This window comes from Somniosus microcephalus, chromosome 34, assembly GCF_052327205.1.
Source record: "Somniosus microcephalus isolate GS21.2 chromosome 34, FLI_Smic_1.0, whole genome shotgun sequence".
Taxonomy (NCBI): domain Eukaryota; kingdom Metazoa; phylum Chordata; class Chondrichthyes; order Squaliformes; family Somniosidae; genus Somniosus; species Somniosus microcephalus.
In genome coordinates this window covers 8,439,117-8,462,724 of record NC_141020.1, presented here as the reverse complement: position 1 = coordinate 8,462,724, position 23,608 = coordinate 8,439,117, and the positions used below count along the sequence as shown (strand labels likewise).

Genomic DNA, 23,608 nt, shown 5'->3' with positions numbered 1-23,608 from the left:
CTCATTCTTGTGTACAAATCCCTCCGTGGCCTCCTCGCCCCCACTCCCTATCTCTGTAATCTCCTCCAGCCCCTGCAAACCCCCACCCACCCCCCCCCCCCCCCCCCCGAGATCTCTGCGCTCCTCCAATTCCGGCCTCTTGCGCATCCCCTGATTTCCTTCGCCCCACCATTGGCGGCCGTGCCTTCAGATGCCTGGGCCCCGAGCTCTGGAATTCCCTCCCTAAACCTCTCCGCCTCGCTCTCTCCTCCTTTAAGATGCTCCTTAAAACCGACCTCTCTGACCAAGCTTTTGGTCACCAGTTCTAATATCTCCCTATGTGGCTCAGTGTCAAATTTTGTTGATAATAATCGCTCTTGTGGGGCGCCCTGGGACGATAAAGGCACTATATAAATGCAAGTTGTTTATGCCCGCTAAAGTGTCCGAACAAACCATCGAGGACTGGCCAACGATGGCCAATAAATGTCGGCCACACCAGCGACACAGTCCGACTGTAAATATAATTTTTTTTTTTAAAGTAGCTTTTGTTTTTGCAACTCTATTTCAGCTCGGTGATAAACCGTGCCACTCCCGCCTCGCCCTCGACTCACAGCATCGCCGCGACCACCGACCGCACGCGCTTCCCGAGGGGGACGTCCAGCCGGAGCACGTTCCATGGCGGGCAGCTGCGGGACCGGCGAGGGGCGGCTCAGAACGGCTCGCCGACCTCACCCACCCTGTCGCCCGACGCCACACCCTTGCCCCAGACCCGGAGCCGCGCTTCGTCCAACCTCTTCTCCAAACTCACCTCCAAGTTGACTCGAAGGTAAGAGAGCACGAGGTCAAGCGGTGATGTCGTCGTGCGCACCCCGGAAGTGAAAACGACAGAAAGGGGGTGGGGGGATGGTGACATCGGGGTCATGGTGCTCTCTCCTCTTTCCCCCCCCCCCCCACCAGGGTGTTACCCTGGCAACCAATACTTGCATTGGAGGCAGTGCAGAGAAGGTTCACGAGGTTGATTCCGGAGATGAAGGGGTTGTCTTATGAGGAAAGGTTGAGCAGGTTGGGCCTGTATTCATTGGAGTTTAGAAGAATGAGAGGTGATCTTATTGAAACATATAAGATTCTGGGTATTATGTAATGAGAAAGGATTAATTAGCAATCTTGTTGTGCGAGACCCCTTGGGGCGGAGCGATCATAATATGATAGAATTCTTCATTAAGATGGAGAATGAAGTATTTGACTCAGAGACTAGGGTCCTGAATTTAACTAAAGGAAACTACGATGGTATGAGGCGCGAGTTGGCTAGGATGGATTGGGGAACGTTACTTAAAGGGTGGACGGTGGATAGGCAATGGCAAACATTTAAAGATTGCATGGATGAACTACAGAATTTGTTCATCCCTGTTTGGCATTCATCCTGCTCGAATTATCTCTTCACACCCTGCCCTCGTATTTAGAAGAGGAGGGAATAGTGGGGCTATTTCTGTACAGGGCATTGGTGAGACCACACCTGGAGCACTGCGTACAGTTTTGGTCTCCTTATTTAAGGAAGGATATACTTGCATTGGAGGCAGTTCAGAGAAGGTTCATGACGTTGATTCCGGCGATGAAGGGGTTGTCTTATAAAGAAAGGTTGAGCAGGTTGGGCCTATACGCATTGGAGTTTAGAAGAATGAGAGGTGATCTTATTGGAACATATAAGATTCTGAAGGGGCTCGACAGGGTAGATGCGGAGAGGATGTTTCCCCTCGTGGGGGAATCTAGAACCAGGGGGCATAGTTTCAGAATAAGGGGGCACTCATTTAAATTGGAAATGAGGAGGAATTTCTTCTCTCAGGGTCGTGAATCTTTGGAATTCTCTTTCCCAGAGAACTGTGGAGGCTGGGTCACTGAATATATTTCAGGTGGAGATAGACAGATTTTTGAACGATAAGGGAGTCGAGGGTTATGGGGAGCGGGCAGGGAAGTGGAGTTGAGGCCAAGATCAGATCAGCCGTGATCTTATAGGATGGCGGAGCAGGCTCGAGGGGCCGAATGGCCTCCTGCTCCTACGTCTTATGTAACCAGTAGGCTTCACAACCAATCTTTTTGTAATTAACAATATGTGGGAATTGTATTAAATTTATAGTCAGACCAAAATTTAACCAGCTAGATACCTAGGACTGGTTAAGGGGCGGGGAGGGGAAAAGGGGAGAGAGCGGGGGGGGGGTTTAGTAGGAATCATATTTTAATTTTTTTGAGAAGCCTGGATGAAAAGAAGAGAGAAGACGAGGAGGTAATTGAGGACGGCGTGATTGAGGTGACGCCAAACTTGGGTTTATTGAAGCGGAAAAGGGAAGACTGAGAGAGGTTGAGGGGTTTTGCACAGTTTTAAGCAGGTTAAGAATAGCGGAAGGCCCGATGAGTCTTGTGCGGAGAATGCACGGAGGAGGGAGGGGGTGTAAGACGGAAGTAAGATAGACAAAAGGAGCTGAATTCCAGAGGTGAGGTGAGAGTGACCACCCTTGACATCAAGGCATGCTTTGACCGAGTGTGGCATCAAGGAGCCCTAGTGAAACTGAAGTCAATGGGAATCCAGGGAAAAAACTCTCCACTGGCTGGAGTCATACCTAGCATAAAGGAAGATGGTTGTGGTGGTTGGAGGTCAATCATCACAGCCCCAGGACATCGCTGCAAGAGTTCCCCAGGGCAGTGCCCTAGGCCCAACCATCTTCAGCTGCTTCATCAATGATCTTCCCTCCATCATAAGGTCAGACGTGGGCATGTCCGCTGATGACTGCACAGTGTTCAGTGCCATTCACAACTCCTCAGATAATGAAGCAGTCCATGCCCGCATGCAACAAGACCTGGACGACGTTCAGGCTTGGGCTGATAAGTAGCAAGTAACATTCGTGCCACACAAGTGCCAGGCAATGACTATCTCCAACAAGTGAGGGTTTAACCACTGCCCCTTGACATTCAACGACATTACCATCGCCGAATCCCCCACCATCAACATCCTGGGGGGTCACCATTAACCAGAAATTTAACTGGACCAGTCACATAAATACTGTGGCAACAAGAGCAGGTCAGAGGCTGGGTATTCTGCAGCAAGTGTCTCACCTCCTGACTCCCCAAAGTCTTTCCACCATCGACAAGGCACAAGTCAGGAGTGTGATGGAATACTCTCCACTTGCCTAGATGAGTGCAGCTCCAACAGCACTCAAAAAGCTCGACACCATCCAATACAAAGCAGCCCGCTTGATTGGCACCCCATCCACCACCTTAAACATTCACTCCCTCCACCACCGGCGCACCGTGGCTGCAGTGTGTACCATCTACAAGATGCACTGCAGCAACTCACCAAGGCTTCTTCGGCAGCACCTCCCAAACCCACGACCTCTTCCACCTAGAAGGACAAGGGCAGCAGGCGCACGGGAACACCACCACCTCCAAGTTCCCCTCCAAATCACACTCCAACCCGACTCGGAAATATATCAGCCGTTCCTTCATCGTCGCTGGGTCAAAATCCTGGAACTCCCTCCCCGACAGCACTGTGGGAGCACCTTCACCACAGAGACTGCAGCGGTTCAAGAAGGCGGCTCACCACCACCTTCTCAAGGGCAACTAGGGATGGGCAATAAATGCTGGCCTTGCCAGCCACGCCCACATCCCAGGAACAAATAACAAAAATGATAGACAAGAAACTCTGTGACGGGGGTGTTGAGTTTGAACGTTGGAATGTAGGATTACTGGTCAGACAGCGAGATGATTTGTATCCTATTCAGGACAGTTCTGACCTTCGTATTACAGAAAGGATATAGAGGCACTGGAGAAGGTGCAAAAAATATTTACAAGGATGATACCAGAACTAAGAGTTTAGAACTAGCAGGAACGGCTGAACAGGCTGGGGCTCTTTTTCTCTAGAAATGAGAAGGCTGAGGGGTGACCTAATAGAGGCCTTCAACAATATGAAGGGGTTCAGTAGGGTAGATGTAGAGAAGATGTTTCCAGTTGTGGAGGAGTTACAAACTAGGGGCTATAAATATAAGACGGTCACTAATAAACTAATATTCAGAAGAAACTTCTTTACCCAGAGAGTGGTGAGAATGTGGAACTTGCTACCACAGGGAGTGGTTGAGGTGAATAGCAGAGATGCATTTAAGGGGAAGCTGGATAAACACATGAGGGAGAAAGGAATAGCAGGTTATGCTGATGGGGTGAGATGAAGTAGGGGTGGGAGGAGGCTCGTGTGGAGCACAAACACCAGTTGGGCTGAATGGCCTGTTTCTTGTTAATCCTGTGTTACAATTTCTCAAGCCTTGGATACACTTGGACTGTCCGGTAGATGGCAATTGGTGGAGATTTGAGAACGGATGAATGTTTGGGGAATTTTGCTTGATTGACTTTGAAGATTATGGAGTATTTATGGCAGAACTTTCCCATGGAAGGTGAACTGGTTAGGCTGGAGTCAGTGATGGAGTAGATTGCCCTGAGGTGGACTCCATGACGGGAGCGGCCCTCACAGGCTGTTTCTCGTCATCGCTTGGCCCTTCCTTATGAGACACCAAGATCAGGAAAGAGGGGGTGAGAGGCATTGAGAGGTGATGCAGTGCTTGCGTTTCAAAAGTTTCACGGTTGAAAATCGTACGGCTAAAGGGAAGATTGAGGGAAATAAGGAGCTCCGCGGTTTTGAGGAGGTCCTGGGAAAGAATGACTTGGGATAAGAGACGCCGAGTCTCGCTTTTAACGCAGCGAGGAAATGAAGCGGTGGAAAAGTCTACAAAATGGAAGTTTTGAGTTGAAGCGGTAACAAGAACCGGCACAGGCACGACGGGCCGAATGGCCTCCTCCTGTGCTGTAAGATTCTATAAGAGGGGAAAGCACAGAGGAGCAGCGAAGAGATATTGTAAGTATTTGATTAACTCTACAAGTCAATGTACTCTGAAGAGAGCAGTTATGTATCTGGGTCTATGAAGTGAAACAAAGCAAAGCCCCAACTAGTAAGTGGTGTTTAATTTCTTTTTAAAAAAGCACTCGGTCTCGTTGCTTCAACTTTCTGCTGTCTAATTCTGATTCTTGTCTTTCCTTTCCTAGGGTCACTATTGACCCATCAAAGCGGCAGAGTGCCAACAAAAGTGTGCCAGGGAACCCACTCCCGCAGGGACCCAAGACCGTTAGTAAGTCTTCTCCTTCAGCCTTTCGTTCAGTGGCAGTTCTGGCGGAGGTGGTGGGACACTGGACCAGGAAGTATAGCCGAGCGGTCACCTGGAGAGCTTTGGAGCCCAGTTGACTGGGCATGTAGACCTCGCAATGGGACTCGCCGAGTGTGATCGGGTGGAGAAACCGTAGCGGTAGACGACAATGAACGAGGGGGCATCACCGGGAGGCCACAGCAAGTTAGCACAGCCACCTTTCCCTGGGGAGCTGGGTTCGAATCCTGTCCAGGCAGATGGGATTGATGTCACCTCTCGATTGTCCTTAAGACGATTAGGGGTGAGGGGGGGTGGGGGGGGAAATGAGCTTTGGGCAGTCTCGATCCAGATCCAAGTGAAGCTCGCCCCACAGCCCAAAACTTGCCCCCTGAATCATTGGCAAGAGGCACGGCCACCTCACTTGGGGAGACAGCAAGCTGGCGGGTGTCAGGAGCTGGAAATCTCACGCTGCACGGGTGCTCTGGTGGGGCTGGGACAAGGACGTGTTGTTGGGGTAGAGCTTTACCTTGTATCCTAACTGCTTTGTACCTGACCTGGAGCGGCTTGATACCGACTCTGTGCCCCGAATGGAATGGAATGGACCCATTCCCTGGCACTGCTGGTCCTCTCCTCCGATTGGGCACAAGGTCTCACATGCAATAAAAGGATCGTAGGCCACAATTTTTTTTTTGATGCCCCTTATGATGTTTCTCCCAAGTCGCTCGCTGCAGTGAGTGTCCAGAGATTTGCCTTTTCGTTCCTGGAGAAACATAGAAGATAGGAGCAGGAGTAGGCCATTCGGCCCCTCGAGCCTGCTCCGCCATTCAATGAGATCATGGCTGATCATCCAAACTCAGTACCCTGTCCCTGCTTTCTCCTCATATCCCTTGATCCCTTTAGCCTTAAGAAATATATCTAACTCCTTCTTAAATATATTTAATGAATTGGCCTCCACTGCCTTCTGTGGTAGAGAATTCCACAGGTTCACCACTCTCTGGGTGAAGAAATTCCTCCTCATCTCTGTCCTGAATGGCTTACCCCTTATCCTTAGACTGTGACCCCTGGTTCTGGACTCCCCCACCATCGGGAACATCCTTCCTGCAAGCCTGGAAGGTTGTCCACCCGGCTGCGGAACTGGAAGCGGTGGGGCCCGAGGGCGAAGCTAGGTGGTTCTCATGTTCCTGATTGGGGAGTGTGTTGGGAGAGATGATGTTACGGACACCTTTCTCTGTGTGTCGTCCCCCCGACCCTTTCCGGATGCCACTGTTTCCATTCTCTTCCCTCTTTTCTGTCCTTCCTGCACTTGACATGATCAACAGTCCGGGGGCTGAGCAGTTCGTTGCGGGCGTCATTGTGAACGAACGATTGGCTGGCGGTTCCTGCGTACTGATCGGAATTAAGCTCCGTGATAACCGCGCCTTATGGCGTGGAACTCGCCCGTAGGGATTAAACAGAAAAGTAAGTCGCGTTTAATGATACCAGCTTTTTACTTCCAGATGTTTAAGAGCAGCATTCAAATTCCCCAAAGCCGGCATGATGGGATTTGAGCTCGCGTTCCTCGGACTACGAGCCGTGCAACATCGCCGCTGCGCTACCGTACCCGCGGTACCACGGCGCGCAATGATTCAGCCCACTGTAGCCAGCCATCCACCCGCCAGAGCTCCCCTTGCAACATAACCCACGCCCTCCCCCCCACCCCCCATTCCAAGTGTGACCACAGGTACATAAAATGGAGAGCGAGAGACGCTGCGAGAGCGAGAGTTGTCAGGCTGAGGAATTCGCTTCCAGGGTTAGCAGCAGGGGCAACGTTCCAGATTAGATTGGATAAAGAACGAAAAGATGGGCATCTCTACCGCGCCTTTCCCGACCTCGGGGCGCCCCCCCCAAAGCGCTTTACGGCCGATGACATTTACAGCCAACCGTTGAAGTACTCCCGAAGCGCAGTCACTGTCGTAACGTACGAAACGCGGCAGCCAATTTGTTTCGTACGTCACAACAGTGACTGCACTTCAATAAGTACTTCATTGGCTGTAAAGGGCTTTGGGATGTCCCGAGAATTCCTTCCCTTCTCCCCCTCCCTTGATCAGAATCCCCTCCCTTCTCTGCTCCCCCATGATTGAGACCCCCTCCCTTCTTCCCCCTTCCCCATCCATGAAGCACCAACACGAAGTCCCCAATGTTCCCTCTAAGAGGCCAGAACAGTGGCCCAACAACTGACCTCTGCGATACAGTACGGGAGCACAGTGGACGTGAGTGGCCACTGAACCAATCTGCTGCAGGAGTCATCGCCCTCGGCAAGCTCCCACAAACAGCCGTGCGATGAGTGACCAGATCATCTGTTTTTAGCGAAAAGGTCTTCGACCTGAAACGTTAACTCTGTTTCTCCCTCCACGGATGTTGCCCTGGCCTGCTGAGTTTTTCCAGCGTTTTCTGTTGTTATTTTGGATTTCCAGCATCCGCAGTATTTTGCTATCGTATCTGTCGGGGAAACGAGGCTGCCAATTTAGCGAGGTCCCAAGTTCGTTTCCCCGGCAGGCCATCATTCCAGGGCGGTGGTGGGTGGGGGAAGGTGGAAATGACCCGGAGGTCTCGCTGGCGATTGCTGCTCGTCGGGGAGGGGGGTCGGAGCCGGGAGTGGTGGCTGCCCACTGACCCCCCCCGCCCCCCACCATCCTGGACAGTGAGCGGGAGAACTTGGGCAAGTGCAGGGTTGGGTTGTGACGATTCCAGTCGTCAGATAGCCTGCTGGCGCACGAAGGAAGACCCACGCTGGTGAGGAGCGGGAGAGGAGCTGGCACCTTTCGGAGACGGGGGGTGGGGGGGGGTGTGGGCGGGAGATTGCAGAGGGGAACGGAGGCGCTGATGGCTGTCGGGTTGGAGGTGGTCTCTCGAGCGGGAAGTAGGTCACCAGGCTTTTAGCCTTGTGTAACGGGGTGTATGTTCAAATCTAAAGAAGAAACCTAGGAGGCATCCAATGTTCCCTGGACATTGCGATTTCTTCTGCGTGCCCAGTTTGTCTTAAAGCGCGGTCCCTTCGCATTTCTGCACACGGGCGGTACTCACTGACGTAAGAAAACTACTAGGCACTTGGTCTAAGCGTTAAACAAAGCTTTAATCAACTGTTTTACAACATGGAGGTCTAGTTGTGTCCTTCACTAGTTCCTGTTAAGAATGTCCTGCGCAAGCTGGGCCCGTGCCCGAGTATTTATACTCTCCCTGGACAGCGCCACCTGCAGGCCGCCCAGTATTATTTCATAAGTCATTTCCACATGAATGACAAGATTCAGGTCACTTACGATGTAAAAGCCGGTGAGCGGCCTGCGCGGGACCTTTCCCATCACTGCGCGGCCGTGCAGCTTAGAGGGAACGTTGGGGACTTCGTGTTGGTGCTTCATGGATGGGGAAGGGGTGTTATAAATCTCATCATCAAGAAACTACTTATGAAATAACGCTGGACGGCCAGCTGGTGGCGCCGTAAAAGGAATATAAATACTCGGGCATTGGCCCAGCTTGGCAGGGTCATTTTGTAAAGACAAGGAACTAGTGAAATACAACTAGACCTCCATGTTCTGAAACAAGTTGATTAAAGCCTTGCTTTACGCTCAAACCAAGGGCGTAGTGAGTTTTATTACGTCACAGGGGGAAGAAGGGAGGGGATCTCAATCGTGGGGGAGCAGATAAGGGAGGGGATTCTGATCAAGGGAGGGGGAGAAGGGAAGGGATTCTCGGGACGTCCCAAAGCCCTTTACAGCCAATGAAGTACTTATTGAAGTGCAGTCACTGTTGTAACGTACGAAACGTTTTGCAGCCAATTTGCGCACAGCAAGCTCCCACGAACAGCAATGTGATAATGACCGGATCACCTGTTTTTTAGTGATGTTGATTGGAGAACTCCCCCCTGCTCTTCTTTGAAATAGTGGCCGTGGGATCTTTTACGTCGACCTGAGAGAGCAGATGGGGCCTCGGTTTAACGTCTCATCCGAAAGACGGCACCTCCGACAGTGCGGCACTCCCTCGGCACTGCACTGGGAGCGTCGGCCTGGATTTTTGTGCTCAAGTCTCTTGGAGTGGGACTTGAACCCACGACATTCTGACTCCGGCGAGTGTGCTACCTGCTAAGCCACGGCTGACACCTGACCGGTGGAGAGACAAAGTGATGTAGAAGAGCAAAGGGGGGATATTTATTAATTTCTCCCCCACCGTCTCCCAATTCTCCCCCCCCCGCCCCCTCCTTCTGAGGGCGATGACACCTGCAGCAGATTGGTTCAGTGGCCGCTCATGCCCACTGTCCTCCCGTACTGTATCGCAGAGGTCAGTTGTTGGGCCCCTGTTCCTACCTCAGGTGAGATCAGCTCACTCGACGCAGAGGTCAACCCTGTGACCTTCCAGCGACCCACCTCCCTCCCAACTGAGCCACACTGAGGAGGGGAGGAGCTTGAGAAGATCCTTTTGAAGCGAACTCATCCGCGAGAAGTGCATTTACCACTTGAGCCGGCCGTTTGCCTCTGTGGTTCCCCGAAGCGGTCAATCTTTTGAATGTCGCTGCCTTCGCACAGGGTAGGTGTGGTGTGTCTCACTCACCTGGCAGCAGGAATCCAACCCCATCAATCCAATCGGGAATTCAGGAGAAACTTCTTCACCCAGAGAGTGGTGAGAATGTGGAACTCGCTACCACAGGGAGTGGTTGAAGCGAATAGTATCGATGCATTTAAGGGGGAAGGTGATAAACACAGGAGGGAGAAGGGAATAGAGGGACATGTTGATGGGGTGAGATGGAGTAGGGTGAGAGGAGGCTGGTGTGGAGCATAAACACCAGCACGGATGTGTTGGGCCGAGTGGCCAGTTTCGGGGCTGTCTATACTGTGTAAGGCCTTTGCAAAATGTTCTCGGGAACTTGTTGGAAATATCTCACCGTTTTCTGTTTCTGTTGAGGGGAGACGCTGAGCGTAAGCCAAACGGCCTCCAGCAGCCACGGGGCTTGCCGACTCCCCCGTGACTTGGCAGTCGCGACTCGATGATTGCATGCTGCTCTTCTTCCTGCCCTGGTTACTAATTTCCGGTGTCTCTTCTTTTGTTGAGGGTCGCAGACGAACCTGAGAGAAACTGGAGATCTGAGGTCACAAGGTGAGGAGACGGACCAGGACTTTCCTGGTGTGTTTTATCTGTGTCAGCAAACCCGTTGGTCGAGACAAATGCTGAGGTGTTTTTTGTGGCAAGTTAAAGGGAAAGAAAGAAATGCTATTTCTACAGGATGTCCCAAAGCATTTTACAGCCAATGAAGTACTTTTTGAAGTGTAGTCACTGTTGTAATGTAGGAAGCGTGGCAGCCAATTTGCGCACAGCAAGCTCCCACAAACTGCGTTGAAATGAATAACCAGTTAATGTCTCTTTTGCTAGTGTTGGTTGAGGGATAAATATTGGCCAGGTCACCGGGGAGAACTCCCCTGCTCTTCAAAGAGTGCTGTTACGTCCACCTGAAGGAGCAGACGAGGCCTCGGTTTAACGGTACCTCTGACAGTGCGGCACTCCCTCAGTACTGGCACTGGGAGAGTTGGCCTAGATTCTGTGCTCGACTCTCTGGTGTGTTTATAGAAAAGGGGCGCACGCCAGTGTGTCACATACAGAGTGACCAAGAATAAGAAGACGTCATAAAGCAGCAAAGAGGGAGCGAGAAATGCAAACTTGAGAGATCGATGCATCTTCCCGGGAAAAGAGAGTGTGTCCTTGTGCAAAAGTGGTTTGGTGGTGGGTTAGGCACTGACCTTTCACCCCTGGGGGCCTGGGTTCAAACCCAGCCCAGACTGACGGGGGTGAAAGTCACTTCGGTCCGCTAGCCGCTTCGCGAGCAGCCGCCCTCGACCCAGTCCCTGGGGGATTGTTGACCCCTTAATCGCCCATAATTGAAGACTTAAGCCAGCAATCTTGGCGAGGCCACAGGGTGGCAGTTGCGGATAGTGCGGACTAATGTCGAGCTGGTTGCAGTCGGGCTTTGTCTTGCTGAGGCTGGAAGACGAGGAATAAGTTGCCGGCCGAAGCGGTGGGTGCTGACTCTCTCCCACGCCTTCAAGTGGGAGCTGGAACGGTTCCCGGCTGGGGCAGAGTGTGCATCATAGAAGAAGGTAAGTGTCTTTAGAGACAGCGCTTGGTCCGTGAGAGCACCTGGACTGGTTTCGATGGCTTGAGGGGGTCGGCGAGGAATTTCCCAGAGTTTTTTTTTCCCGCTAGAGTTATAGAAACATAGAAGATAGGAAGAGGAGTAGGCCATTCGGCCCCTCGAGCCTGTTCCGCCATTTAATGAGATCATGGCTGATCATCCAAATTCAGTACCCTATCCCTGCCTTCTCCCCATATCCCTTCATCCCCTTAGCCTTAAGAAATATATCTAACTCCTTCTTGAATATATTTAATGAATTGGCCTCTACTGCCTTCTGTGGTAGAGAATTCCACAGGTTCACCACTCTCTGGGTGAAGAAATTCCTCTTCATCTCTGTCCTAAATGGCTTACCCCTTATCCTTAGACTGTGACCCCTGGTTCTGGACTCCCCGGCCATCGGGAACATCCTTCCTGCATCTAGTCTGTCCAGTCCTGTTAGAATTTTATATGTTTCAATGAGATCCCCTCTCATTCTTCTAAACTCCAGCGAGTATAAGCCCAATCGACCCAATCTCTCCTCATACGTCATTCCTGCCATCCCAGGTATCAGTCTGGTGAATCTTCGCTGCACTCCCTCCATGGCAAGAACATCCTTCCTCAGATAAGGCAACCAAAACTGCACACAATACTCAAGGTGTGGTCTCGCCAAGACCCTGTACAACTGCAGCAAGACATCCTTGTTCTTGTACTCGAACCCTCTCGCTACGAAGGCCAACATACCATTTGTCGTCTTAACCGCCTGCTGCACATGCATGCTTACCTTCAGCGATTGGTGCACAAGGACACCCAGGTCTCGTTGCACTTCCCCTTCTCCCAATCTATTGCCGTTCAGATAATAATCTGCCTTCCTGTTTTTGCCACCAAAATGGATAACCTCGCATTTATCCACATTATACTGCATCTGCCATATCACCCAACCTGTCCAAATCATACTGGAGTTTCTCAGCATCTTCCTCACAGCACACACGCCCACCCAGCTTTGTGTCGTCTACAAACTTGGAGATAATACCCTCATCTAGATCATTAATATATATTGTGAATACAGCACAGAAAGAGGCCCTTCGGCCCATCGTGTCCATGCCGGCCATCAGGCCCTGTCTATTCTAATTCCATTTTCCAGCACTTGGTCCGTAGCCTTGCATGCTATGGCGTTTCAAGTGCTCATCTAAATGCTTCTTGAATGTTGTGAGGGTTCCTGCCTCTACCACCCTTTCAGGCAGTGAGTTCCAGATTCCAACCACCCTCTGGGTGAAAAAGTTTTTCCTCAAATCCCCTCTAAACCTCCTGCCCTTACCTTGAAACTATGCCCCCCTGGTTATTGACCCATCTACTAAGGGGAAAAGTTCCCTTATTGACCCTGGGTTTTCCCCCTGTATTCTTGGCCTCTCCCAGGAGATTATAACAAGAGAGGGAGGGGGTGAGGGGTAGGGAGGTGTCTAGTCACGATGCTCTGGCCATCACGATTGTGGGGCAGGTTTGATGGACCAGACGGTCTTCTCCTGCCCTTCAATTTCATAAGTTAGGAACCTAGCCACAGAAAGAAAGACTTGCATTTCTATAGCGCCTTTCACGAGCAGCGGACGTCTCAAAGCGCTTTTCAGCCAATGAAGTACTTTTGGAAGCGTAGTCACTGTTGTAATGTGGGAAACGAGGCAGCCAATTTGCGCACAGCAAGCTCCCACAAACAGCAATGTGATAATGACCGGATCATCTGCTTTTGTTATGTTGATTGAGGGATAAATATTGGCCCCAGGACACTGGTGTAGCTGGGAGTGCTGAGCTGGAGGAGCGTCCACTCTCCTGCTCTTGACCACTATCCAGTGACGCCTGCGCGTGTGTGCAAGACGTTGGGTGGGAACGAGATCAGCCTCCGTGGTTAAACAGCCTGCTGCTGCTCGCTGTCTTTGTTGGTGCGCGAGGAATCGTCATTTGGGCACGGTACTACTGGGCGATGGGCACCCGTGGGCTGCACGCAGATCACAAAGGTCACAGGTCGGATGCCCAGTCAGCTCTGCTCTCCGGCCAGTGGAAGGGTTGCTATCATTGGCCTCTGCTCCTCGAGGTCCGGCACAGCAGAGTCAGCCAAGGTTCCTGCTCCTGATCAATATCCAGTGACCCCTGATAGAAAGGGGACAGGATTAGGTTCAGCTGTACCTGCCCTGGGAGTGTTTGATGGGACAGTGTAGAGGGAGCTTTACTCTGTATCTAACCCGTGCTGTACCTGCCCTGGGAGTGTTTGATGGGACAGTGTAGAGGGAGCTTTACTCTGTATCTAACCCGTGCTGTACCTGGCCTGGGAGTGTTTGACGGGACAGTGTAGAGGGAGCTTTACTCTGTATCTAACCCCGTGCTGTACCTGCCCTGGGAGTGTTTGACGGGACAGTGTAGAGGGAGCTTTACTCTGTATCTAACCCGTGCTGTACCTGCCCTGGGAGTGTTTGACGGGACAGTGTAGAGGGAGCTTTACTCTGTATCTAACACGTGCTGTACCTGCCCTGGGAGTGTTTGACGGGACAGTGTAGAGGGAGCTTTACTCTGTATCTAACCCGTGCTGTACTTGTCTTGGGAGTGTTTGACAGGACAGTGTAGAGGGAGCTTTACTCTGTATCTAACCCGTGCTGTTCCTGCCCTGGGAGTGTTTGATGGGACAATGTACAGGGAGCTTTACTCTGTATCTAACACGTGCTGTACCTGCCCTGGGAGTGTTTGACGGGACAGTGTAGAGGGAGCTTTACTCTGTATCTAACCCGTGCTGTACTTGTCTTGGGGGTGAGTGATACTGATGCACATCCTTCCTTTTGAGGAACACAAGAGGTTGGGGTTAAGAAGGCAATAGAACTGATTTGTATTTTCCCCTCTCTCTTTATTTTAGTTGCAATGTATCTTGGGATCAAAAAGAAGCAAAGCCCAGGTCAATCCGACTTACCTGGAATATAAAAATCACCAGCTCGCGGGACCCGAGTGAGATGATCGGTCTCATCTGCAACGTCCTGGAGATGAACAGCTGTGCCTACCAACAACAGGAACCTTTCCTCTTGTCCTGCACTCACGGTCGGGAGACCACAGAACAATTTGTCCAGTGGGAGATCGAGGTTTGCCGACTGCCAAATCTCTCCGTCAACGGAGTGCGTTTTAAGAGGACCTCGGGGACCTTCTTGTCGTTCAGGAACATAGTGACCAAAATCACCAGTGAATTAAAGCTTTAAACGCGCCGGCGAGGAAGGCCAGCGCGGCGTGTCCACCCTGTCGGAGATGAATTTTCGCGTTTTGTTTTTTGGGGGTTTTTTTTTTTGGCTACTCTCTCGCTCCAGAAGCTGGCTGCGCACCCACCCAAGGTTAACCCCGCGAAACAAAGAGGAGACGATTCAGTCGCAAACGGCTTCCCTTTTTCCCCCCCCCCCCCTCCCCGAGAGCCGTGTCCCAGGCCGCGCTCTCCCAATGCGCGGTCACGGGATTGAAGCCGCGTTGTCCTCAATTCCCCGCATCACCCCCACCCACCATCCTCCATTCCTGGGCTGCCGGTCACTCGATCGCTTTGCCATGGTTGGGATGAGTCACGTCTTTGGATGGATGACTGGGGCTTTCGTTTCTGACCTTTTTAGGGGGGGGGGGCGTAGAGCGAGAGAGAGAGAGAGAAGGAAAGAGTGGACACGACGGAATAAGTGTCGTCGCGCCTCACTTGGAGGTGTGACTCCTGTCCACAAGGGTCTTCGTAGCGGAGGTGCCCACAGCTAGGATGTTCCCAATGGAAAGGGGACTTGCCATCCTGCCAGAAGAATACATTGGTGGGCATCGCAACCCGGGCCATCTTCTCTCACTCCTGACATCTGATTATGGAGCAACTTGGGTGGCGGGCTGGACGATAACAGGCTAACTTAGAGGAGAAGTTAAGCTGTAAAATGGGGAGGTTAAGAAATGTTTTTTTTAAATTGGGATGTAGGCGTCTCATCAACTGCTGTGACCAGGACAACGAACAACGGATGAACCTCAGGACAGCTGTGGATCCTGGGTTGTGTGATGAGCGGCCGTGATTCTCAAATCCTGAGCCATGAAAGGACTGAAAGCACTGGGTTCAAACCCAGCCCCTCTATATGGGTTATCTGTGTTCCTGCATGGGTTTTATTTTCTCTCTGTCTCTCTCTCTGTCTCTGTGTCTCTCTCTCTGTCTCTGTGTCTCTCTCTCTGTCTCTCTCTGTCTCTCTCTCTCTGGCTCTCTCTCTCTGACTCTCGCCCTCTCTCTCTCTCTCGCCCTCTCTGTCTCTCTCTGTCTCTCTCTCTCTGTCTCTCTCTCTCTCTCTGTCTCTCTCTCTCTGTCTGTCTCTCTCTCTCTCTCTCTCTGTCTCTCTCTCTCTGGCTCTCTCTGACTCTCGCCCTCTCTCTCTCGCCCTCTCTGTCTCTCTCTCTCTCTGTCTCTGTCTCTCTCTCTGTCTCTCTCTCTCTGTCTCTCTCTCTCTGACTCTCGCCCTCTCTCTCTCGCCCTCTCTCTCTCTCGCCCTCTCTGTCTCTCTCTCTCTGTCTCTCTCTCTCTCTGGCTCTCTCTGTCTCTCTCTCTGTGTCTCTCTCTGTCTCTCTCTCTCGCTGTCTCTGTGTCGCTCTCTCTGTGTCGCTCTCTCTGTGTCGCTCTCTCTGTCGCTCTCTCTCTCTGGCCCCCTCTCTCTCTGGCCCTCTCTCTCTCTGGCCCTCTCTCTCTCTGGCCCTCTCTCTCTCTGGCCCTCTCTCTCTCTGGCCCTCTCTCTCTCTCTGGCCCTCTCTCTCTCTGGCCCTCTCTCTCTCTCTGGCCCTCTCTCTCTCTCTGGCCCTCTCTCTCTCTCTGGCCCTCTCTCTCTCTCTGGCCCTCTCTCTCTCTCTGGCCCTCTCTCTCTCTCTCTGGCCCTCTCTCTCTCTGGCTCTCTGGCCCTCTCGCTCTCTGGCCCTCTCGCTCTCTGGCCCTCTCTCTCTCTCTGGCCCTCTCTCTCTCTCTGGCCCTCTCTCTCTGTCTGTCTCTCTCTCTCTCTCTCTCTGTCTCTCTCTCTCTGGCTCTCTCTGACTCTCGCCCTCTCTCTCTCGCCCTCTCTGTCTCTCTCTCTCTCTGTCTCTGTCTCTCTCTCTGTCTCTCTCTCTCTGTCTCTCTCTCTCTGACTCTCGCCCTCTCTCTCTCGCCCTCTCTCTCTCTCGCCCTCTCTGTCTCTCTCTCTCTGTCTCTCTCTCTCTCTGGCTCTCTCTGTCTCTCTCTCTGTGTCTCTCTCTGTCTCTCTCTCTCGCTGTCTCTGTGTCGCTCTCTCTGTGTCGCTCTCTCTGTGTCGCTCTCTCTGTCGCTCTCTCTCTCTGGCCCCCTCTCTCTCTGGCCCTCTCTCTCTCTGGCCCTCTCTCTCTCTGGCCCTCTCTCTCTCTGGCCCTCTCTCTCTCTCTGGCCCTCTCTCTCTCTGGCCCTCTCTCTCTCTCTGGCCCTCTCTCTCTCTCTGGCCCTCTCTCTCTCTCTGGCCCTCTCTCTCTCTCTGGCCCTCTCTCTCTCTCTGGCCCTCTCTCTCTCTGGCTCTCTGGCCCTCTCGCTCTCTGGCCCTCTCGCTCTCTGGCCCTCTCGCTCTCTGGCCCTCGCTGTCTGGCCCTCGCTCTCTGGCCCTGGCTCTCTCGCCCTCTCTCTCTGTCTCTCTCTCTCTCTGTCTCTCTCTCTCTCTCTGTCTCTCTCCCTCTCTCTCTCTGTCTCCTGCTCTCTCTCTCGCTGTCTCTGTGTTTCTCGCTCTCTCGCTCTTTCTCTCGCTCTCTGTCGGTCTGTCTCGCTCTCTCTCTCGCTCTCTCTCGCTGTCTCTCGCTGTCTCTCTCTCGCTGTCTCTCTCTGTCTTTCTCTCTCTCTCTGTCTCTCCCTCTCTCCCCCCTCTCTCGCCCTCTCTCTCTCTGTCTCCTGCTCTCTCTCGCTCGCTGTCTCTCACTGTCTTTCTCTCTCGCTGTCTCTCTCGCTCGCTGTCTCTCGCTCTTTCTCTCGCTCTCTGTCGGCCTGTCTCTCGCTCTTGCTCTCTGTCTCTCTCTCTCTCGCTGTCTCCGCCTTTATTTCCTTCCCTCTTCAATGAAAAATCCTATATGAAAAGAATCTGGGCACCTCAGTTGAATTTTTGGTGGGTACACGTTCACAGGATAGAACTGGTCCACCACCCAGTGTTATTTGGCACAACTGAAGGATATCTCACTTGGAAAGGCAAGAGGAGATATTAGTTATTGGAACCACAATTGCCAGTGCCGCAGGGGCATTCTCTTGAGGTTTAGGTTGAAATACATTGTCAGGGCAGTGGGGGGGGGGGGGGCTCTGCGATCCATCGGCCTTGTGCCTGACCTGGGCGTGAGAACTGGTGGCAAAAAGTGTTCCCTTCCTCGCCTTGCAGAGTGAAGATTCACCTTCTCCCCTGCCCCTCCCAGAAAGGGAATAAGAAAGCCCATCACAATTCCAGGGGGGTGAAGCAAGTACCTCAAACACTACAGTGTCAGGCTGAGACGGGACCTGTTATCTGGCCTTATTATTCAGTCAAGGTTTTTTTTTCCGGCTGGTTCCTGTTCATTTTGACCTTCAATCTTTTCAGTTCAGTGAAATGTACCAGTTACTAACGCCCACACTGGGCGCATAACACCTCTTGAGATACGTGGAGGCAAAGCCGAGCTTCCCACTGTTTTCCCGTGACTGGGAGTGACGGGAATGTTGAGGGGTAAGATCGGAAGAGGGGCCGTTCCGCCCCTGAGCTCGCCCCCGTGTATGGGATCTTCACACACTCTATCTCCTCATTGATCTTAAAAGAATTGCTAAAACTGGATATAAGTTGTGAAGAAATAATTGTGTAACTTAATGTTGGCATTGGAGCCATTTGCGTTTGTCGTTTTATACCTGTTTGGGGTCCATACACAGAAATTGGATGTGTTGATGAAGGTTCAGCCTGTTTGAGGTGGTGTTGAGTTCCGAGATCCAACGTGGTGGTGTCCAGCAAGCTCTCCGCCCCTCAGACTTCTCAGTGACCTTTCTCTAAAGGGTCTTGCAAAAACCAAGGTTGTCCTCAAACCAAGTCTACCCAGCCTACTACTGTTTGGACATTGCCTGACGCACTTTCCCCGCAGGCAAAAACGATAGACTGTGCGGAACCGAGCCCTGCAGGCTCGGGATAACCCCAGGCTCTGTGCTGAGGTAACCGATCTGTGCCAAGGTGGACAGTTGTGTTGCTAGACCAGCCAAGGCAAAATTCAGTCACTATCCCCTTCTCCCCCGTCCACCCCCCTACTTCCATTTAGTGACCCCTGTTGGAGTGTGCACATGTGTGGTGTTTGGGTGAGGGCTGGGCTGTGATGCTCCCATGGTCACATTCCAGACTGGCACTTGGAAGAGTGGGCACTCGTGCGAGTACCAGAGAGGTGGGTCCCATCGTGGAGCTGTACCTGCCCTGGGAGTGTTTGATGGGACAGTGTAGAGGGAGCTTTACTCTGTATCTAACCTGTGCTGTACCTGCCCTGGGAGTGTTTGATGGGACAGTGTAGAGGGAGCTTTACTCTGTATCTAACCCGTGCTATACCTGCCCTGGGAGTGTTTGATGGGACAGTGTAGAGGGAGCTTTACTCTGTATCTAACCCGTGCTGTACCTGCCCTGGGAGTGTTTGATGGGACAGTGTAGAGGGAGCTTTACTCTGTATCTAACCCGTGCTGTACCTGCCCTGGGAGTGTTTGATGGGACAGTGTAGAGGGAGCTTTACTCTGTATCTAACCTGTGCTGTACCTGCCCTGGGAGTGTTTGATGGGACAGTGTAGAGGGAGCTTTACTCTGTATCTAACCCGTGCTGTACCTGCCCTGGGAGTGTTTGATGGGACAGTGTAGAGGGAGCTTTACTCTGTATCTAACCCGTGCTGTACCTGCCCTGGGAGTGTTTGATGGGACAGTGTAGAGGGAGCTTTACTCTGTATCTAACCCATGCTGTACCTGCCCTGGGAGTGTTTGATGGGACAGTGTAGAGGGAGCTTTACTCTGTATCTAACCTATGCTGTACCTGCCCTGGGAGTGTTTGATGGGACAGTGTAGAGGGAGCTTTACTCTGTATCTAACCCGTGCTATACCTGCCCTGGGAGTGTTTGATGGGACAGTGTAGAGGGAGCTTTACTCTCTATCTAACCCGTGCTGTACCTGCCCTGGGAGTGTTTGATGGGACAGTGTAGAGGGAGCTTTACTCTGTATTTTAACCCATACTGCGAGTGTTTGATGCTGGCATCGGTGCTTAAAATGGAAGGTGTGTCTTTCCCGTTTGCTGACATCTCTCGCCCTAATGAGCACAGAAATAGGTGGGGAATTCTCAATATCGGCTCATAGCGATTTTCTGACAAACTTGTACAGAAAACGAGTTGGTGACTTGTGGCCTCGTGTTAACTGGCATTCAGTGACTTGCTGCATAAGCTGCCAAGAGCCTTGCATTCTGTCCGCCAGCTGAGGCCTTTAGCTGTACTGCTGTTAAGTCAAGTCAGCAGCGGTAGTCCGACTTCTACAAACGATTCACGGAGTGACCATCTGCTCAGTATTCACGAGGGGCCCTGTATCCATTGCGGAGCAGCATGGTCTGGTTCGGCCGCCGCCGTTACTGTTGACCTCCCGTTTTGAGAGACGCTGGTGGAAAAATGAGGCCCTTGTAGATTTTTGCACGGCCGAGTGAGAATATTCGGGCCACCGTGATCTGGATTCCCTTGGGGTAAACTCCAATCGTTATCTCGAAGCAGGCGTTGGCTGGTAACGCGACAATAATTCTCTGTTTGAGCCCCCAGTTGATCTTCTCTGGTTAGACGGCCGCCCAGTTATTCTGCATTGTGATGCACCAATCTCCGACACGCCCCAACTCTGCCACCACCCCCCACCCATCCAAACCAGCTTGACCCTAGAGCTTAACGGTATTTTGCAGGGGAACCATGTTTCGGTGAAGCCCAATCTCGAGCCAGGCTGAAACTCGACTTGCCGGGGAATGAGCCAGGGTTCCGGGTGCTAAACGACAGCCGAAGCCGGGGTGGCAGTTCTTTGCCCGCATCTTCCGAGAGCGAAGGAAATGGAGGCGTCAGAAAGGAAGTGTTGCCTTTTGAACTCTGACCTCTCGATGGGCATTTGCATTGACTGTTCCGTTTCAGAGTCTGCCTGACTGACCAGGGGTAAAGAAAGCTCCCCCTCTTCCGCCCCCGCCAAACAATACCGCAAGTGCGAGTAGACTATTCAACCATAATAGGCATCACAGCCAATCTCGACTGAAGCTCGCGCATGCACTTCCTGACCGGGGTCACCAGATAGCGAGCAGGTGTGGGAATGCGGCCTGATTTTTTTTTTAAATCTCAAATGAAGCCATCACTTAACCAACTGGAATCGGCCAACTGGCCACGAAGCGGAGGAGGTTAAGCTGGGCTGGCAAGGCTCGGGTTCCACACCTGCCCAACTTGAGCTGTCCTGAGAGGTGGGGGGTGGGGGCTCGAAAAGAAACTTATCGGACATCAAGCTACAGCTCCCCAGCCCCCCACCCCGGCCATTCGTGGTAACTCAACCTTGTGAAGGTAATGAGAACCATTTCAGATTTGGGTTGCCAACTTTGGTTGGACATATTCCTGGAGACTTCATCACGTGATCTCCCGCCTCCAACATGTCAACACAACCATTTCCCCCCCCCTAATATTTTTATAACTAATAAACAAAAGTGTTCAAACGAGAATGAGTAAAACACCATTTTTTTTAATGATTTTTATTTTATTTTTCCCCTCCCCTGAGTTTTTTGGCTGGCTTGGAGATTAACCTTCAATTCCTGGAGACTCCAGGGCAGTCCTGGAGGGGTTGGCAACCCCATATTTCCAACGTGTATTTTTTTTATTTTTTATATATATAAATATATATATAATTCGCCGTGATCATTGTCTTAAATCCCGTCACAGAGGGACCCCCTGGACGAGACTGTTCACTGCCTTGGACAGTTTTTCATTCATCCCTCCCCCAATCTGACTTGAGTTCAGTTTGACCACAGGTGATGTGAATCTGATTTTGAAGAGTATATTGAACTGTATAATAAAAATTCCTGTATAAAAGTTTAAAAAAAAAACAACCTGCTTGTAACTATTATTCTGTAGAAAACACTGGTCAACGTTCCAGAGTTTAAAAAAAAAGTGCTAAGTTATTAGACCTTCTCAGCCTCTAGCTATGAATTGAGTTGTATATGTATATAAAAGATTACTTGAAGTTAACCCTTCGTGCTGTGTCTGTGTTGTGTTAAATTCTCTGATCGAGAGAAAGACTTGCATTTCCACAGCGCCTTTCACGACCACCGGACGTCTCAAAGCCCTTTACAGCCAATGAAGTACTTTTTGAAGTGTGGCCACTGTTGTAATGTGGGAAACACGGCAGCCAATTTGCACACAGCAAGCTCCCACAAACAGCAATGTGATAATGACCGGATCATCTGTTTTAGTGATGTTGATTGAAGGATAAATATTGGCCCCAGGACACCAGGTGAGAACTCCCCTTGCTCTTCTTCGAAATAGTGGCCGTGGGATCTTTTACGTCCGCCTGAGAGAGCAGACGGGGTCCTCGGTTTAACGTCTCATCCGAAAGACGGCACCTCCGACAGTGCGGCACTCCCTCAGCACTGCACTGGGAGTGTCAGCCTAGATTTATGCGCTCAGGTCTCGAGTGGGACTTGAACCCACAACCTTCTGACTCAGAGGCGAGAGAGAGCGACCCACTGAGCCACAGCTGATCGGGGTGAGGAATGAGTGAGGGGGGGGGCGGGTGGTTGGTCTGAGAATCCACTTGCAGACCCTGTGCCATGGATTGGATTGCAGAGAATGTGTCAATTGCCCACCCCATGCCTCAAGTGGAGAGATCCCAATTTCAACGTTGTTACCTCTAGACTTGACTATTTCAATGCCTCTCCTGGGCTGACCTTCCACCCTCCATAAACTTGAACTCATCCAACACTCGGCTGCCCGTGTCCTAATTCGCACCGAGTCCTGTTGACCCATCACCCCTGTGCTCGCTGACCTACATTGGATTCCAATTAAGCCACGCCTCGATTTTAAAATTCTCATCCTTGTTTTCAAATCCCTCCATGGCCCTCGCCCCCCCTCTCCCTATCTCAGTAATCCCCTCCAACCCCCCCGAGATCTCCAACCCTGGCCTCTTGCGCATCCCCCGATTTTAATCGCTCCACCATTGGCGGCTGTGCCTTCAGCTGCCTGGGCCCTAAGCTCTGGAATTCCCTCCCTAAACCTCTCCACGCCTCTACCTCTCTCCTTTAAGACGCTCCTTAAAACCGGCCTCTCTGACCAAGCATTTGGTCATCTGTCCCAATATCTCTGTGGCTCGGAGTCACGTTTTGTTTGATAATCGCTCCTGTGAAGCGCCTTGGGAGGTTTTACTATGTTAAAGGCGCTATATAAATGCAGGTGGTTGTTGTGTACCTCCTGTCGGCTGCCTCTAAAGGAGTGTAAGCACAGGTGTGGCTCCGGTCTCTCTCTGCCCTGGCAGCAGTGCCTCATGTCTCAGGGTGTCACCCACCCAAGCGGCCATTCTTCACCTTTGACCCCCCCTCCCCAAAAAAGTGAGCGTTAGCCGATTATTCGATCAGCGGGTCCTGACTTCACCCCAATACCCACACCCGAACGTAGCCCTCCAGCACTCCCTGCTGGAATCGGGAGCGACAACTTCTGTCCGATTCTCTTCTCCCTGTCCTAGCCCTGGCCACACTGAGGCCGACTGTGCCCTGGACCCTCGCCCCCCCCCCCCCCCAGCTCTGCCCATCTACCTCGGCCCAGACAGCAGCTCGAACCGTGGACTTTCCTGATGTGTACGGTACTCTAGAAACACACCAAATGGGTGCGTCTATGTTAGACGGTCTACCCACTGAATAATGGAAGTTCTCCCTCTACATCCTCTGCCGTTGCTCACAAGTCCCGATCTTTACTTTTGCGCTTATCGCAATGTTGGCTCGTGTGGAGCATAAACACCGGCATGGACCCGTTGGGCCGAATGGCCTGTTTCTGATGCCGTAAATACTTGGTAATGTCCTGGCATCTCCCTCCTGTCTGTTCTCTTTGCTCCTCCTTCCTTGATTGCTGTCGCTGCTCCGGTGATTACCTCGAGTCATAGATGTTCTGGGCCCGTGGATCCTGTGTGGCTTCTGCCACTGTTGCAGCATTGGCCGAGCGAGCTGACCACCCCCTTTTTGTGATGAAGCATTTATCTCGGCACCCTGTTCGCCCCTCGGTTTCCAGAGAGTGATTTAAGGTCATTGGCAAAAGAGCCAGAGGAGAATTTTTATTACGCAGCGAGTTGTTGTGATC

At 51.9% G+C, this 23,608-nt stretch overlaps 1 protein-coding gene across 2 annotated transcripts in view; it reads left to right on the top strand.

Moving 5' to 3' along the window:
* The window catches only part of LOC147096727 (MAP/microtubule affinity-regulating kinase 3-like), a 39,731-nt gene extending 23,243 nt beyond the window's left edge, over nucleotides 1–16,488 (top strand). Inside the window, exons 8-12 of one of the 2 annotated variants that reach the window (XR_015074539.1) lie at nucleotides 548–805; nucleotides 5,059–5,141; nucleotides 6,476–6,614; nucleotides 10,236–10,280; nucleotides 14,183–14,206. Coding sequence is in view for 1 of the 2 variants with exons in the window: in XM_085973335.1 (XP_085829461.1) it covers nucleotides 548–805; nucleotides 10,236–10,280; nucleotides 14,183–14,516 (637 nt within the window). In the remaining variant the exon portion in view is untranslated. Of the gene's footprint in view, nucleotides 1–547; nucleotides 806–5,058; nucleotides 5,142–6,475; nucleotides 6,615–10,235; nucleotides 10,281–14,182 lie in introns of both variants that reach the window. The other variant, XM_085973335.1, reaches the window with a different exon arrangement.
* The last annotated feature ends 7,120 nt before the right edge of the window (nucleotides 16,489–23,608 follow it).